The sequence below is a fragment of the Narcine bancroftii genome, chromosome 13 (assembly GCF_036971445.1).
Source record: "Narcine bancroftii isolate sNarBan1 chromosome 13, sNarBan1.hap1, whole genome shotgun sequence".
NCBI lineage: Eukaryota > Metazoa > Chordata > Chondrichthyes > Torpediniformes > Narcinidae > Narcine > Narcine bancroftii.
The window spans coordinates 17,568,943-17,585,366 of NC_091481.1; the positions used below are offsets into that span (position 1 = coordinate 17,568,943).

General features: G+C 42.0%; 1 protein-coding gene across 10 annotated transcripts in view; it reads right to left on the reverse strand.

Moving 5' to 3' along the window:
• The window catches only part of LOC138748142 (voltage-dependent calcium channel subunit alpha-2/delta-1), a 506,771-nt gene that overhangs the window by 167,907 nt on the left and 322,440 nt on the right, over positions 1 to 16,424 (reverse strand). For all 10 annotated transcript variants that reach the window (XM_069907870.1, XM_069907873.1, XM_069907871.1 and 7 more), the window contains one exon: positions 9,918 to 9,987. In XM_069907870.1, the coding sequence (XP_069763971.1) occupies positions 9,918 to 9,987 (70 nt within the window). The remainder of the gene's footprint in view (positions 1 to 9,917; positions 9,988 to 16,424) is intronic.

Genomic DNA, 16,424 nt, shown 5'->3' on the forward strand with positions numbered 1-16,424 from the left:
TAATCCTGATGTTAACTTTAATTTGTTTATGTGCTTTATCAACTGCAAATTGCACAGTTAATAGAATGGTTGTGCCATAGCTCCAGAAATCCAGGTTCCATCCTGATCACGAGTCCATCTGGAGTTTACAAGTTCTCCCTGCTCCTGCCTTATCACAAAATGATCTGGATTGGTGTGTTAATTAACCACAGTAAACCGGGTTTGGCGTGTAGATGAACATAATGATTGGGGGTGGAACCAGGGAGAAGTTGAAAGGAGTGTGGGCAAATAAAGTCGGGTTAGTGTGAACAGGTTCTTGATGGTTGGGTCAGACTCGACAGGCCAGAAGGTATTTTCTTGCTGCATAATCCCAATGGTAGTGCTGAGAGCCGGTCAATATAATTTATGCCCCTGGACTCCACTGCCACTGAACTTCCAGCCAACTAATGGACCCACTTACTATGGACTCTGATGAATGCTATGATCAATCATTTTTCAAATATTTAAATATTCTACTTTGTCCAACTTGCATATAAATAATTCCCTTTGTAATCTTCTTCTGGGATACTTTGGAGAAAACTGAAACTTTCCTCTACACCTGATGCATCAAAACACCTGAAACCTGCATGCCACATTAATGACCCTATGGCAGAGACAACTTGATTTGAATTTATCTGAACACTAGCTTGATTTAAATGCTTAAAAAATAAACATTGTTTTAATACTTATGACCAATATAATCTCCTCAATTATTAAAGACAAAAACGCATCTACTTCCTCCACCCTATGGAATTCCTACTTGGCAAATCCTCATTCCCATTCTGATTATATTGCATTAAGTTCTCATGGTAATGTGAAATAACTTTGGAGATAATAAAAAAAATACTTGTTCAAAAAAAATTAAGGAATCCATCTCTTCTTAAAGATGATTTTTTTTTCTGGATAAATAAATCTATTTATAATCCCTCAGGGATAAAGTTGCCTGGTGTTAGTTTGACTGAATTAGCCAGATTGTCACGCTTGAGCCTAAAGCTTTGAGCATTAATCCTGATTCAACCTGACACGATTCAGATGGATACAATGATTGGAAATCTGACATCTGGGAATGCCTCAGAATCTACCAATGCTTGAGTCTTCTCCAACGGCTCAGGCTGCACCCACAGCATGTAGCAGCCAGGACGACAGCTTGAGTGGGTATTGAATTTAATTGGGTGAGGTTATCCATTTTCTGTAGATATTCTTGGCAAATGGAGGAGGAGGAGGATTCAGGACAGAGGAGGATCAATGACCACAATTCACTCCAGCCACAGTGCCTATCTCCAACACCTCCCTCTATCCCATGAAACTCCTCCTGTCCCATCTGTGGCCAAGCCTGCCAGTCCCATACTGACCTCATTGGCTTATCAAGATCCCAGCAAATGGGATTAGAAACAAATCTCTAAGTAACTGACTCGGGAGGAGGCATTTTCAGTATCCCTACCATGACCATGGTGGGGAGCTGGCTGATGGAGGACCTCAGTTTTCTTCAGGCTGACTTCCAGGCCAAACATTTTGGCAGTTTCCGTAAAACAGGACGTCATGTGCTGGAGAGCTGGCTCTGAATGGGCAACTAAAGACTACCAGCACCCCTGCATCTGCATCGGGCACACAGAACTCAAAACAGTCAACCAGTTACCTACCTCGGCTGCACCATTTCATCTGATGCAAGGATCGACAAAGAGATAGACAACAGACTCGCCAAGGCAAATAGCGCCTTTGGAAGACTGCACAAAAGTGTCTGGAAAAACAATCACCTGAAGAAACACACAAAGATCAGCATGTGCAGAGCCGTTGTCATACCCACGCTCCTGTACGGCTCCGAATCATGGGTCCTCTACCGGCATCACCTACCGGCTCCTAGAATGCTTCCATCAGCGCTGTCTCCACTCCATCAACATTCATTGGAATGACTTCATCACCAACATCGAAGTATTCAAGCATTGAATCCACACTGTTGAAGACCCAACTGCGCTGAGTGGGTCACGTCTCCAGAATGGAGAACCATCGCCTTCCCAAGATCGTGTTCTATGGCGAGCTCTCCACTGGCCACCAAGACAGAGGTGCACCAAAGAAGAGGTACAAGGACTGCCTAAAGAAATCTCTTGGTGCCTGCCACATTGACCACCACCAGTGGGCTGATATCGCCTCCAACCGTGCATCTTGGCGCCTCACAGTTTGGCAGGCTGCAACCTCCTTTGAAGAAGACCGCAGAGCCCACCTCACTGACAAAAGACAAAGGAGGAAAAACCCAACATCCAACCCCCAACCAACCAATTTTCCCTTGCAACCGCTGCAACCGTGCCTGCCTGTCCCGCATCGGACTTGTCAGTCACCAACGAGCCTGCAGCAGACGTGGACATACCCCTCCATAAATCTTTGTCCGCAAAGCCAAGCCAAAGAAGACCATGACCACATAATGAACCTTGATACCCATGCAGGGATTTTCAGCAACAGGTATCTCCAGTTTTCTAGCACCTGAGGCACTGCAATTATCCCAAAGCTATGAATCAAAAGTGACCTTTTCAATCAATACTTTGCTCATCGGACAAAAGTTAGTTTTTCAGCAGAACTTCGAAGTAGGAGAGTAAAGCAAGGAGGATTGGAGTTTTAGAACTTCGGGTCTCACAGCCAACAACGGCCAGCAATTAAAATCATGGATCAAGAGGTCATAAATAGAGAAAGCAGTCAGCTGCATGGAGCATTGCAGCCTCCAACACTCTCTGTAAGGTTCGAAGCGTGAAGGAGATTACAAAGACGGGGAGAATCAAATGCTTTGAGAGATTTATAAACCAGAATGTGATTCTAGAATCAATACAATTCAGACAGCAGAGGTGATGGATGACAGGTACATTAGCCATGATCTTACTGAAGGGCAGAATAGCCTCTAGAGGCAGATAATGTTCCAGGCAAGGATTTGGATGACCTACATTTACAGTGAGAGAAGCATTATGTGAAAGCCAGGAGTATGCTGGGAAAGTCAAGCCTGATGGTCAGAGAGCCATGGAGTTCTACAGCATGGAAACAGGCCCTTTGGCCCAAAGCTCACGTTATTCCAATATGTTTGCCTTCTAAATCTTCAAGTTCTTGATTAGCTAGGGCATCAAAGATTATTGGGGAAAAGGATGGGCAATGGGGCTGAGTGGGAAAATGGATCAGTCATGATTGAATGGCAAGGAAGACTCGATAGGCTGAATAGCCTATTTCTGCTCCTATGTCCTATGGTCTTACGGTTATGCTCTTTCATATCCACGTGCTTAAGAATATTACAATTGTCCCCATGGCAATGAGGAAGCATACAGGAGTGAGAGAGATTAGCGAGCTGAGTGGTGTCACAACAGCAATCTCACACTCAACATAAGCAAAACTAAGGAACTGATTGTGGACTTCAGGAAGGGGAAACCAGGAGAACACAAACAAGTTCACATCGAGGGGTCAGCAGTGGAGAGGATAAGGAACTTCAAATTCTTGGGTGTCAACATCTCTGAAGATCTGTTCTGGGTCCTCGTATTGATGCAATCACGAAGAAGGCTCATCAGCAACTTCATTAGGGGTTTGAGGGGATTTTGTATGTTACCAAAGACCCTTGCGAATCTCTACAGGTGTACCATGAAGACCATTTCGACTGGTTGCATCACCGTCTGGTGTGGAGGTGCCAAGGCATAGGACAGGAAAAAGGCTACAGAGAGTTGTGAACTCAGCCAGTGCCATCAAGGACTCCAGTGAAGACATCTACAAGAGGCAGTGTCTCAAGAAAGCAGCCTCTATCAACATGTCCTCTTCACACTGCTACCATCAGGAAGGAGGTACAGGAGCTTGAAAACAAACATCCAACTGCACAAAAACAGTTTCTTCTCTCAGCCATCAGATTTCTGAACGGACACTGAACCACAGACACTACCTCACTTTTTCTTTTTTTGCACTAATTTTAAAAAAAAAAAAAAAAAAAATATATATATATATATATATATATACATATAATTGATCGCAACCTTTTTACCTGTAATGCACAATAATTTTGCCGCAAAACCACAAATTTTGTGATAGATTTTCATGATAATTAATTTTGATTCTGCTTGATTCCTACCACATTTTCTGGCAACTCATTTCACATATCTATTGTCCTTCATTTGAAGAAGCTGCTTTCACAAGTAGAATTTTGCCTGGCCTGCTGGAAAAATCTCAGGGTTTTACATGATGTCATGTATGTACTCTGACAATAAATTTGGACATTGGTCCACAAGTCTCTTTTAAATCTTTCCCTTCTCATCTTAAATCTGTGGCTATTTTCCTGAACTCTGTTCCTCGTGATTTTTTAAGCCTCTATAAGGTCCTCCCTTATCCTCAGACTCCAGGAAGAAAATTTCAGGCCTATCGAGCCTCCTTCTTATAATTCAAGCCTACCAGTCCCAGTAGCATTCTCATGAATCTTTACTGCATCCTCACTACATTTCCTAGAAGTGGGTGACCACAACTGCACATATTATTCCAAGTGTGGGCTCACCAATGTCTTGCACAGATGTAACACTCAGTTCCTGCTCCTGTATTCAATGCCTTGACTGATTAAAGCAAGCATGTCAAAAGCCTTCACCACCCTGTCTATCTGTGTCACCACTTTCATGGAACTATGTTCTTGTACTCCCCAGTCTTTGTTTTCTACAATACTCCCCAAGGTCCTGCCTTGAACAACGTACGTCCTTCCAGAGTAAAAAACTTTGCACTTGTCTGAGTTAAGTTCCCTGTCATTCTTTGGCCCACTTTCCCAGTCCATCTAGGTCCTGTCGTAATTTGAGATAATAGATTGTAGATATCGTAGTCCACCACCGCAGCATCTTGGTGTCATCCACAAAATTATGACCATGCTAACTACATTGTCATTCAAGTCATTAATATAGATGACAAAGAATAGTGGACAGAGCACTGATCCCTACGGCACACAACTGGTAACAGGCCTCTTATCTGAGTAACAACCCTCTACGACCACCCTCCATCTCCAACCATCAAATGAGTTCAATATCCAATTGGCCAGCTCAAATTAGATTCCCTGCAATCTAACCTTTTGGACCATGTGGGACAAGCGAAAGAACGAGGGCACTTACAGCAGGAAAGTTGAGGTGAGGCAGAGTCAGGCAACAATACAAAGCACAGTCACAGAGGCAGTCTGGATCAAAATTCATCTCGAGTAAACAAGGGTACGAGGCTGCATGCAGCGCACTGGAGAAGATTCAATGGCAAGGGAAAGGAGTTTGTAACAGTTCTGAAGATAATGATTGTGGTGTTTCAACACCCTGCTGTTCTGCTCTTCCAGAATTTGACTTTGAACAAGCAACCTGACATAAGAGACCATTGAGTGATGGAAGGGGGTAAGTGGTGATGAGGGAGTTGTCAATGTACATGAAACTGAGTGTTTTCAGATGATGAACATTATGAATCAGATGAGAAGTAGGAGAAGCCACGTGGAGAACCTAGGGGAAACATTGAGGTCACATCATAGGAGACACTACAGATGCTCTCTTCCTAGGAGTGAATAGGTTAGATGGACACCAGGTAAATTTGATTTTGCCCAATTAGACAGCATTGAGTGTTGGTAGAGGAAAGCACAAGCAACCACAAAAAAGGCTGTAGACAGTTGAAAAGGACACAGTCTAGAGTAGAGACTTTTGTGTCTGTCGCACAGCCTGTTCAATCCCAAGATGCTGACCCTCTTGTTAGTTACATGTTCTGCAAAATCTATCCATTTCTGCATCATTTCAACATGCACCCTTCTTTAACAATCTCAAGAATCCAAATCATTTTTTTTTAAAGATACAGGAATATAATTTAGATTTGAATCACAATTATAATTACACATTTAACTATATCAGAAATAAGTATAATTTTTGATGTCCAATATATTTGATTGATGTAAGGCACTTCATTCACCTTATTTTGGTGCACAAACATGATCATTAACCGACGTGAAGGCTCGACCTTCTCCTTTCAAACACAATCATAGCTGTCAGTCAAAAATGAGCAGGTTATGAGTGGTCTGCAAGGTGGGACGTAGTGATGCTGGTGTGTTTGATTCTGAAGTGCGTACGTGTACTTCAAATGAGTGCATGCATGTTTGCACTCGACTGTTAAGGAGTGCATATGTCCAGATCTTAGTGCTGAAGTCTGTGGCATTCACCCATCTAAAAGGCATGCAATTTTGTGTTGTGCTTATACTCTTCGAAGAGAATGAAACTGACCAACTCCCTCACAACTTGACCACCTATAGTCATTTTAATTATTCACAAGATACAGGAGCAGAAGTCCATTGGGCCATCACATCTGCTCCACCATTCTAATCATGAGCTGATCCATCCTCCCACTCCTCGCAAAAAGTTAGGTTGCAGGTGCAGCAGGCTATTAAGAAGGCAAATGGAATGTTGGCCTTCATCGCTAGAGGAATTGAATTCAGGAGTAGGGAGGTAATGTTGCAACTGTATAAGGTACTGGTGAGACTGCACCTGGAGTACTGTGTCCAGTTCTGGTCTCCATATTTGAGGATGGATATACTGGCTTTGGAGACGGTCCGGAGGAGGTTTACTAGGTTGTTCCCTGGGATGAAGGGGTTGACTTATGATGAAAGATTAAATCGTCGAGGATTGTATTCACTCGAGTTCAGAAGAATGAGAGGAGATCTTATAGAAACATATAGGATTATGAAGGGTATGAATAGGATAGATGTAGGAAGGTTTTTTGAGCTGGCAGGGGAAACTAAAACGAGCGGACACAGTCTCAAGATTCGGGGGAGTAGATTTAGGACAGAGATGAGGAAAAATAGTTTTTCCCAGAGAGTAGTGAATGTTTGGAATTCTCTCATCAGGGAAGTGGTTGAGGCTCCCTCATTAAACATATTTAAAATTCGGTTAGATAAATTTTTACATGATAGAGGAATTAGGGGATATGGGGAGAAGGCAGGTAGGTGGAGTTAGGTCATAAATTAGATCAGCCACGATCGTATTGAATGGCAGAGCAGGCTCGATGGGCCATTTTTACTCCTGTTCCTACTTCCTATTTCTTCCCCAAATCCCTGATGCCCTGACTTATCAAATACCTGTCTAATGCACCCAACGACTTTGCTTCCTCAGCTGCCCGTGGCAATAAGTTCCACATTTGAAAGGCATTTTTCCACATCCCTGTTTTAAAATTGACTCCCTTTTATCCTGAAATGGTGCCCTCTTGACCTTGCTACATCTATACTGTCCAGGCCTTTCAGAATTGTTGCTCTCATATAACTTGACTTTTGCTCCTTATAGACGCATTTTCACTTTTAATCAGCTTTGGATGTTATTCAGAAGACAAAGGAGCAATAAGGAAAAATTAATTCAAAGTCTCAAGGAACCTGTGCTAGCTAGTGACGATTCTGATAATCACCTAACTGAACTGTGGCCGAGTCGTGCATTTGGGTCTATTCTCTCTCAGCCTAATTCTTTGATTAAACCTCCGAAAATATTCAAACAAATTGCACCTTTCCCTCTCGGGGAGTTCCTTTTGTCATAATCGTTCTCCGAAAGGCTTATCTGTCATGCCTAGGTCATCCTTTTAATTTTCACAAGATGTCACCCTTTTAAAATAAAACTCTTACCAGTGTTCCAGTGGTGTTTCTCCTCCTGCCTGATACACAAAGCAATATCTCCATTTTTCAGAACACTTTCCGGAATAAACCAGGGCAGGATTTCAAAGGTGGCTTGATTTCTCACACACTTTGCAATATTCTGCTGTTTATCATTTCTCTCTTGTGCAGCCATCTATGGGTTTAACTCCCTATTACGGCTAATGGTAAACAGAAATCCATCCCCAGTCAGTTTCATTGCCTGCATTGTGTATTCCATCCTACAACCTGAAAATTCCAATTTCTAAAACTGTTGGAGCAAGAATGATATAGATATAAACGGTTTAAAAACAGATGTTTAATCAAAGAACTCAAAACCACATTTGAGAACCGTAATTAAATGCAATATTTTTTTCACTGTAGCTGTTCTAATGTGTTTCAACATGTTACACAATTAAAATGACTGGGTCAGCCGTTCTGCTCCCAATTCTTTTGCAATTTGCAGAAGACTTAAAGCAAAATTTATAGGTTTCATGGAAATGCAGAGTTTAAAAAAAAATCCACTGAGCAGCTCCAAGTTGCAGAACATGTCACTCTGGCAAGGAGATGCCAGTCTCAGGAGGCACATATGCATTATTCATTATATTTGATTGACACCCCCAAAACACTGAGCTGCAAGCAATATATTAATTAATGGATGATGCTTGTACATTTCAACAATTCAACCCACACAAACTTTAAATTAACCGGCAGGACATTCCACTGACCGACTGCACCTTCATTATCTTGCTTACAAATTATCAGTGTCATTTCTTTTGTTAAAATAGGTATTTTCTCCTTGCTTGTCATTTATTTCCTCCCTCTATTAGCCACTAGCATCAGGATGCAACTTTTTGAACTATTCTTCAGAGGAAGTAGTCAATTGCTGCACACGCCTGCTTAATTCCTGCTCCCAGTGCTTCAGTGCACCTGCCTGCAACCTCCCCTGAGGCAAATTCACAGTCAATATAGGAGATGGAAAGTCAATCTGAAACAGCCACATTTATAGATGTCCCCTCAATGCTTCAATTAACCAACTAGCTTGAATGGAGGAGACCACAAGCTGAAGTTTATGCAATATTAATAAGCGACCGGGCAGAAATTTCTTTGAAGTCCATGTTATTCTCTCATTATTTACAAAGTCTGAGATTTACATACAGTAATACAACAGCAAATGATGTTAAAACAACGGGTGCAATTCCAAAGATGAAAGTCCAAAGTCATGAGGGTTCATTTAGCCTTAGACTTTGAAAAGAATTGGAAAATGTGAGCTGTGTGTTATCTTCCTTGCTTCAAAAAGTACAGACAGGGTGCACATCTTAATATATTTATGGATGTGTGAGAGGGATCTTTGGAATAAACTTGCCATACAATTCTGCTGAGGTTATTAACATTCCCATCACCCAATATCAAAATGTCAGAACAGAGAGTTAAAGTACACAAGGAGAAGACACACACATAAACAAAAGAAACACAAGAGATGGCTGCCAAAGATGCACTCTCCCACATATAGGTTTACAAGAACAGCATCTTGTTGTCTGCCTCGAGATAGAATTTTCATTGAATGGTGTGAGGTCGCTTTTAATCCGTTAATTCTCGCCGAGATTTACTTTTTTTTGTTCTTGCTTTCACTGTTTCCGAATTACTTTCCTTTGTGGCGGGTCAATGAAGCCAGTACAACTCGGATTATTCAGCTCAGACCTCCCATGCTATAGTGCTTGGTGCTTTAACATAGGCTCCATTTATTGACCCACAATGGAAGTGCGAGAATAACACCATGACTCAATCAATATCTTGTACCAATTAACAGATTAAACAAAATCCACACAATTGATTTGAGCATATTTTTAATGCTGCCTCTGCTTCCCCAAAATAGACTTGCAGAAAACAAAATCAAAGCCCAGCAGAGTTACTGAGCACAACACTGCAGAGAGTAGCCGTTCAGCACTCTGGTAATGTGCTTGTATCGGTGCACAATCATTAAGCAGCTTCCTGCTGCATTGGCTCAGTAAATCCCTGAAGCAAGTACCACTAAGGTGCCCATCGGCACTCAGTACTCGAATAAACAAATATTGTGTTGGAGTGAACCAAAGCTCCAAAGGTGCTTTGGTTTTAGGACTGATTGCAATCGCCAAGGGTTGACACTAATAGCTTTCCTCAAGGCACCAAAATAATTGCAAGCCTTTTCCCCATTCCCCCTTGCTGCTTTATTGTAAATAAACATGAAGGATTAAGGAGAGCTGAAAACAAGAACGTGTGTGAATTTCTAATGCCAGTTACTCACCAAGGTCTTCTCCGGACATCATACAGATCAATTCTGTTGGCAGTCTTTGTTAGATCCACCCAAGGTGATGCTGAAAGGAAAACAGAAGACTGAACTTGGTGGGAAGCACTGATTAAATCCATTTCAGCAAATGCAGAAAATTTAACGAAGAAACTAAATTCATAAGGGCTAAGGAAATAATAAAGTAAGGGGTTTATGCTCCTTTGTATATCTTCCATAATCAGGGGTAAGGACGTCAGTAATAAATGGAGGAGTTGTATTAAACACAGTTAAATAACTCAGATGGTTTGAGTTATTTTGTCATTAATTTCATAATTTAGATAGTTGTTTACTGGTGATCAGGTACTGTAAAGATTAACAAATTTGGGTAAATAGGTTAATTGGGCAATTTAAAAAGAGGTTTGCAAGGTGCTCTGGAATGGATGAAAAAAAGTGATGAGAAATTGATAGACCCTTCCATTTTTCCCTCTGTAAAAATGAATGGGATTGTTAATTGAGTTATAGAATATTGCTTGCAATCCCAGCATCTATTGTCCATCTCTGTTTTGTATTTTTGTGCCCAGGATGTGAAAAAGGCTCCCAGAGGAAGCAATGGAAATATATACCATCAGTATTTCTAACAGGCATTTAGATAGGCAAGGCCTGGAAGGACATGGTCCTAATGCAGGCCAATGGGATTATTGTGGGCAGGGAAAAAAGGCTGGCAATGGACTGAAATACAGGTGGCATTTAAAACCAAATTACATTGGTTTGTTTAGAGTTGTGCAGAGGCCAGAGCAGTGATGACTAATTTCTTTCCCTTAAGGCAGAGCTTGGCTAAACTTGCTTAACGTAAGAGCCACATACAATAAACTTCAGATGTTTAAAGAGCCACATGAAACATGAAAAAATATTACACACACGTTTTTACTCACATCCACATTTTGTTACAAACATGTTATATAAATATTAAAAAACACATGTACAAAATAATAATTATTCATGTATGTAGTTTTTAAACTGCTCATTTGTATTAGTTTCAATAATCAAAATGTACACATATGTGTACATTTAGGGTAAAATTTAAGGGATCAACTATTATTCGCATACTACTTTGACCGTGGGAAGCACCTGCATCATTCAGGAGCTCAGATGGGCGCCTGGCTGGATCCAGCTGATAAGTCCATGTTTGGTACTTCAGGAGCTCAGATGGGCGGGCAGGCAGGCAAACGGGGCATCGGGAGCTTGGATAGGCAGGCGGCCAGGACTAGGTGAGAGTCCATGGTTGGGGCACTGGGAGCTTAGATGGGAGGACAGCCAGGGTGTTGGTAACTTGGATGGGAGGGCAGCCATGGCATCAGGAGCTTGGATAGATGAGCGGCCGGGGTGTTGGGAGCTTAGATGCGCGGGCAGCCGGGGCCCAAGCGAGTGTCCGCAATCGGGGTGTCGGGAGCTACACACTATATATCAAAGAGCCACACGTGACTCGGAGCTGCAATTTTTGGCTACCCCTGCCTTAAGGCCATTAGTTGGGTGTTTCCAACAATATGAAGTTTCGTGGACATACCAGTAGATCATGAGATTAAATTTTATCTACGTTCCAGAATTATTTAATTACATGAAATGACATTTTCCAGCTAATTATGAAGTCATATCTCTGGGTAAACGCTCTGGAACGCTGACTGTCAGTCCAGTAACTTCCATCACTGTGTAACCTCACAAATATTCTTCCATCAAAAAAATGGCATGTTTACATTCCTTTTTCAATATTTTTATTAACGTTGAAATTTCACATCCAAAAATAGAGAGTACATACAAAATTCAAGAACATACTTTACTCTCACATTACACTGCAATACAGAGGTAGGTTATTAATAGGTGCCAAACAGACAGACAGAGAGAGAGAGAGAGAGAAGCAAAAAGCAAAGGTAGAGCGAGATGAGTCAGAGAAGGGTGAAGGTGGAGACAGCCAGTGAGGCAGTGGGAGCAAAAGGTGCCAGTACTGGAATCTGATAAGACAGAGGAGACGTGAAATGTCATCAATCTCTGTCTCTGCAGATGCGGCCTGACCCACAGAGTGGTTCTGGAGATTTACAAAGGTGTCGCCAAGGCTGGAGAATTCTGGCTAGATTGCTTATTTAAGGTCATTGGAGGAGAGGAGGCATATAAAACTAAGTGGACAGGAAGGAACCAGCTGCTTCATGAATTTAAAAATGAAGCTGAGGGAATGTTGCTTGAAAGGGCAATGGATGCAGAAACTCTCACCATAGCTATGAAGTACCCAGGTGACCACATGAAGAACCATCATGTGCGAGCTTCAGAATATGAGCCAGGAAGTGAGTGTAATACTTGGAGTACTGTGTGCAGTTCTGGTTTCCTTACGTAAGAAAGAATTTACTGAGGCAGTGCAGAGGAGGTTCACCAGGTGGATTCTGGAAATGAGGGGTTACCTTGAAGAGAGATTGAGTAGCCTTGGAGTTCAGAGGGAAGAGGGAGCAATCATAGAGAAATACATAAAATTAAGAAAGGAATTGGTAAGGCTGTTTCCACTGGCAGGTGAGACTAAAGCTGGGACACACAGCCTCAAGATTCAGGGGAGTGAATTTAAGATCTACTGCTTCTCCCAGAGAGTCGCGAGTCTGTGGAATTCTCTGCCAGTGAAGCGGGAGAAGCAGCCTCATAAAATGTATTTAAAGCATAGAAAGATGTATTTTGGAATAATAGAGAAATTAAAAGTTACGGGCAGCAGGTGGAGCGGAGTTCATGGCCAGATCAATTATGATCTTACTAAATGGTGGAGTTGGATTATTGCCGACTCCTTCTATTTCTTATGTTCTAGCATGGGCTAGCATGGATATAATAGATCAAATGGTCTTTCCTTGTGTTGGATGTTTCCATGATTTATTTTCAGCTTTTTCTAATAATTTCTGTACTTTACCAGCAAAATAAAATAGGTGTAATAAATCTGATGACAACCACCCTATAAATATTTCACTTGCTACCACTCTGATTTTGCATTCTGATAGCAGCATATTGTGACATGCCCTACTTTTTATTTGAAGACCAGGTCTCTAGAAATTGAACTTTAACTGAATCCTTAACTGATGGATTCAGAGTGACAGACATTCACTATCTCTGATTCATCAAACAAGTTCAGCAAAATGCAAATCATGTTCAGTTAAACAACCCAAGAGGAAGGAATTTGCAAGCATTATATAAGCTTCAAGGAAACAGATCTGACATTTCATCTCTGTGGAATACGATTTGATCTTTTTGACCAGTGCCCACACAATGTGCCAATGTGGGACCTCGAGGTTCTGGCATAGGTGCTCGATGGAATGAGCGGGTGGGTATTTAAGCATGTAGTGCATGCATTCTGTTTTCAATGGGTTCTTTGTGCAACCTGCGAGACTCGAGATTCTCAATATCGTCCTACAGGCTCTCTCACCGTTTTCTAGCTATCATGGGTTAGGGATTCCCACAGGTTGGTGGGGATTTTAGACTTTTTTTCAAGGAAGTTCTGAGAACATTCTTGAATTATTTCTTTTATTCACCTGGTAACATCTTGCCCTGAAAAACCATGAGTTGATTGCCAGTATTGGGGTTCTGTTTGATATATACAGTATAAATCACAAAACAACAGGGGTCCTAGCATCAATCTCTGTGGCGTTCCACTGGACACAGGCCTCCTGCCCTATTATTCTGTCTTCTATGCACCAGCCAATTTTGTATCCAAACTATCACCTCACTTTCGACGCACCTGCACCTTCTAAATCAGCTGACCATGTCAAATGCCTTACTAAAATTCATGTAGACCACATCCACTTCATCTTCTTTTATCATCTCCTCAAAAAACTGGTAAGATGTGACCTGCCCTTTGCAGACCCATGGTCATTCTTTCTAATCTAACTACGAGTTTCCAAATGCTCAGAAATCCTATTCCTAAGTCTCCTTTCCATTCATATTCCTTCCACTGATGTGAGGTTTATTGGCCTATTATATCCTGGAATATCTTTTTTTTGCCTTCTTGAACAAAAGGCCCAACATTAGCTACTCTCCTCCATGACTTCTGTTGTTTGTGAAGATGCAGAGCTTTGTCAAGGCCCCAGGAATCTCTGCACTTACCGCTTTCAATAGCTGGAGATATGTCCAAACTGGCTGAGGGGGACACGGACCCAACATGCCCTATTACATGAGTATTCTCTCCGTAGTGCTCCCTATCACTGTCCACATCTTTAATACCTCACCTACTTCTCTGACTCGAGAAATTTGCAGATGACACTAAGCTAGGAGGGGTTGTGTGCACGGAATAGGGGATCAGGAAGCTCCAGTGTGATTTGGATAAATTGAGGGACTGGGCAGATACATGGCAAATGCACTACAATGTGGATAAATGTGAGGTTATCCACTTTGGTAATACAAACCGGAGGGCAGACTACTATTTGAATGGCAATAGATTAAGAGATGGGGAAGTGTAGAGAGACCTAGGGGTTCTTGTACACCAGTGTCTGAAGGCGAGCATGCAGGTACAGCAGGTGGTTAAAAAGGCAAATGGTATGTTGGCCTTCATATCAAGAGGGTTTGCGTATAGGAACAAGGATTCCTTACTGCAGCTGTACAGGGCCTTGGTGAGACCCCACTTGGAGTATTGTGTGCAGTTTTGGTCACCTTATCTAAGGAAGGATGTTCTTGCAATGCAGAGGCGATTCACCAGGCTGATACCTGGAATGGCAGGAATGACTTATGAGGAAAGATTGCGCAAATTGGGATTGTACTCGCTGGAGTTTAGAAGATTGAGAGGGGATCTCATAGAGACCTATAAAATTCTGGCAGAACTGGACAGAATGGATGCAGATGGGATGTTTCCAATGATGGGAAAATCCAGAACGCAGGGCCATGGTTTGAGGATAATAGGCAAACCATTTAGGACCGAGATGAGGAGGAATTTCTTGACCCAGAGGGTGGTGAATCTGTGGAATTCATTGCCACAGAGGGCAGTAGAGGCAGGTTCATTAAATATATTTAAGAGGGAATTAGATCTATTTCTTCAGTATAAGGGCATTAAAGGTTACGGAGAGAAGGCAGGGACGGGGTACTGAACTTTAAGATCAGCCATGATCTCGTTGAATGGCGGAGCAGGCTCGAAGGGCCGAATGACCTACTCCTGCTCCTCTCTTCTATGTTTCTATGACTCGAGAAATAAATTCCTTCCTTTGTCCTTGTATGGTCCTACCTTCTCCTGAATCATCCTATTTGTTTTCAAAGTAAGTACAAAATGTTTTGAGATTTTCCTTAGTCCTATTCACCAAAGACATCTCATGGTCCTTTTTGGCCTTCCTATTCACTGCTTGGGCACTTTCCTGCAATTTTTATATTCCTCCCTGGCCCTGTTTAATATTTGCATGAGGTAAATTAATTGTTTCTTCCCCAAATATCGATTGGCCCAATTTTTCCTAATTCGAAGATATAAACCCACCTATTTTGGATTCCATGTGTTCAGTTTTCCTAGCCAACTGGAATGACAATTTGATCATCCTGAGGCAACTAACACCTTTCAACGATGCTTCTGGATACTGGGAAGAATAAAGAGGCCAGATTCGTAACTTTAGATAGAGCTGGAAATGAGCATTGGGATCACAAGCTTGAATTGACACTGACCCCTTTTCATGTTATGTCCTCATTAACATGCATCTCATGACCAGCAATCCTGCTGGACTATGGCCGCAAGTACAAGGCCCTGGTTCTTTATACCAGCTCAAACTTGCCAAGGATAATTAAAGAAAAAGAGCAGCAGACTTTTAATGATTTTGGAATCCAGCCAAAACACAAGTGAGAGAGACGGAGAAGCAGCAGCTTTGCCATTACATCCTGATTAGCATTCAGTTAAGACAAGAGAATTTTTTTTGAAGGTCTAGCCTGTCACAACACCAGTTGTTAGAATCTGCAAAATACATCAATAATTGTTCAACATTGTAGAACAGTTCTGAATAGCATCAGTGAACACAGAATGGGTGGTGTTGAAAATACACAGACAAAGCACAAGGATATCAGATGCCTTTGCAGCTTTGATGCTCTTCATATCACTGTGCCAATGGCGAACAGATCAGCATCTGTCTATTTCTCAAAGATTTTGCCAGTCTGGAACCCTGTTGGTGGTCGTGCATCCAATTTCTGCCATTCCCTAAGAAAACCTATCAAGTGCTCTATCTCTCCCTCTACATCCTCAGACCCTCGACCTCTCATCCCACGGTCCCTCTCCCTCTCTGTCTCCACATCCTACGCCTCTATCATCTCTCGGTCCCTCTACCTCTCAAACTCCCTCCCTGACCCTTCTTCATTAATATCCCTGCATCACCGCCACACTCTGATTCCTTCTGTGTTTCTACCCTTCCTGCTTTCAATCCCTCTGCCTCTACCTCTTTTCGTTTAGTTTTTGAAACTTGTTCTCAGTCTTCAACCAAACAAGAGTTCCACCCCTCCTCCCCAAGTGCCAGACAGTAACTAGTGGTCACTTGTCATAAGTGTTAT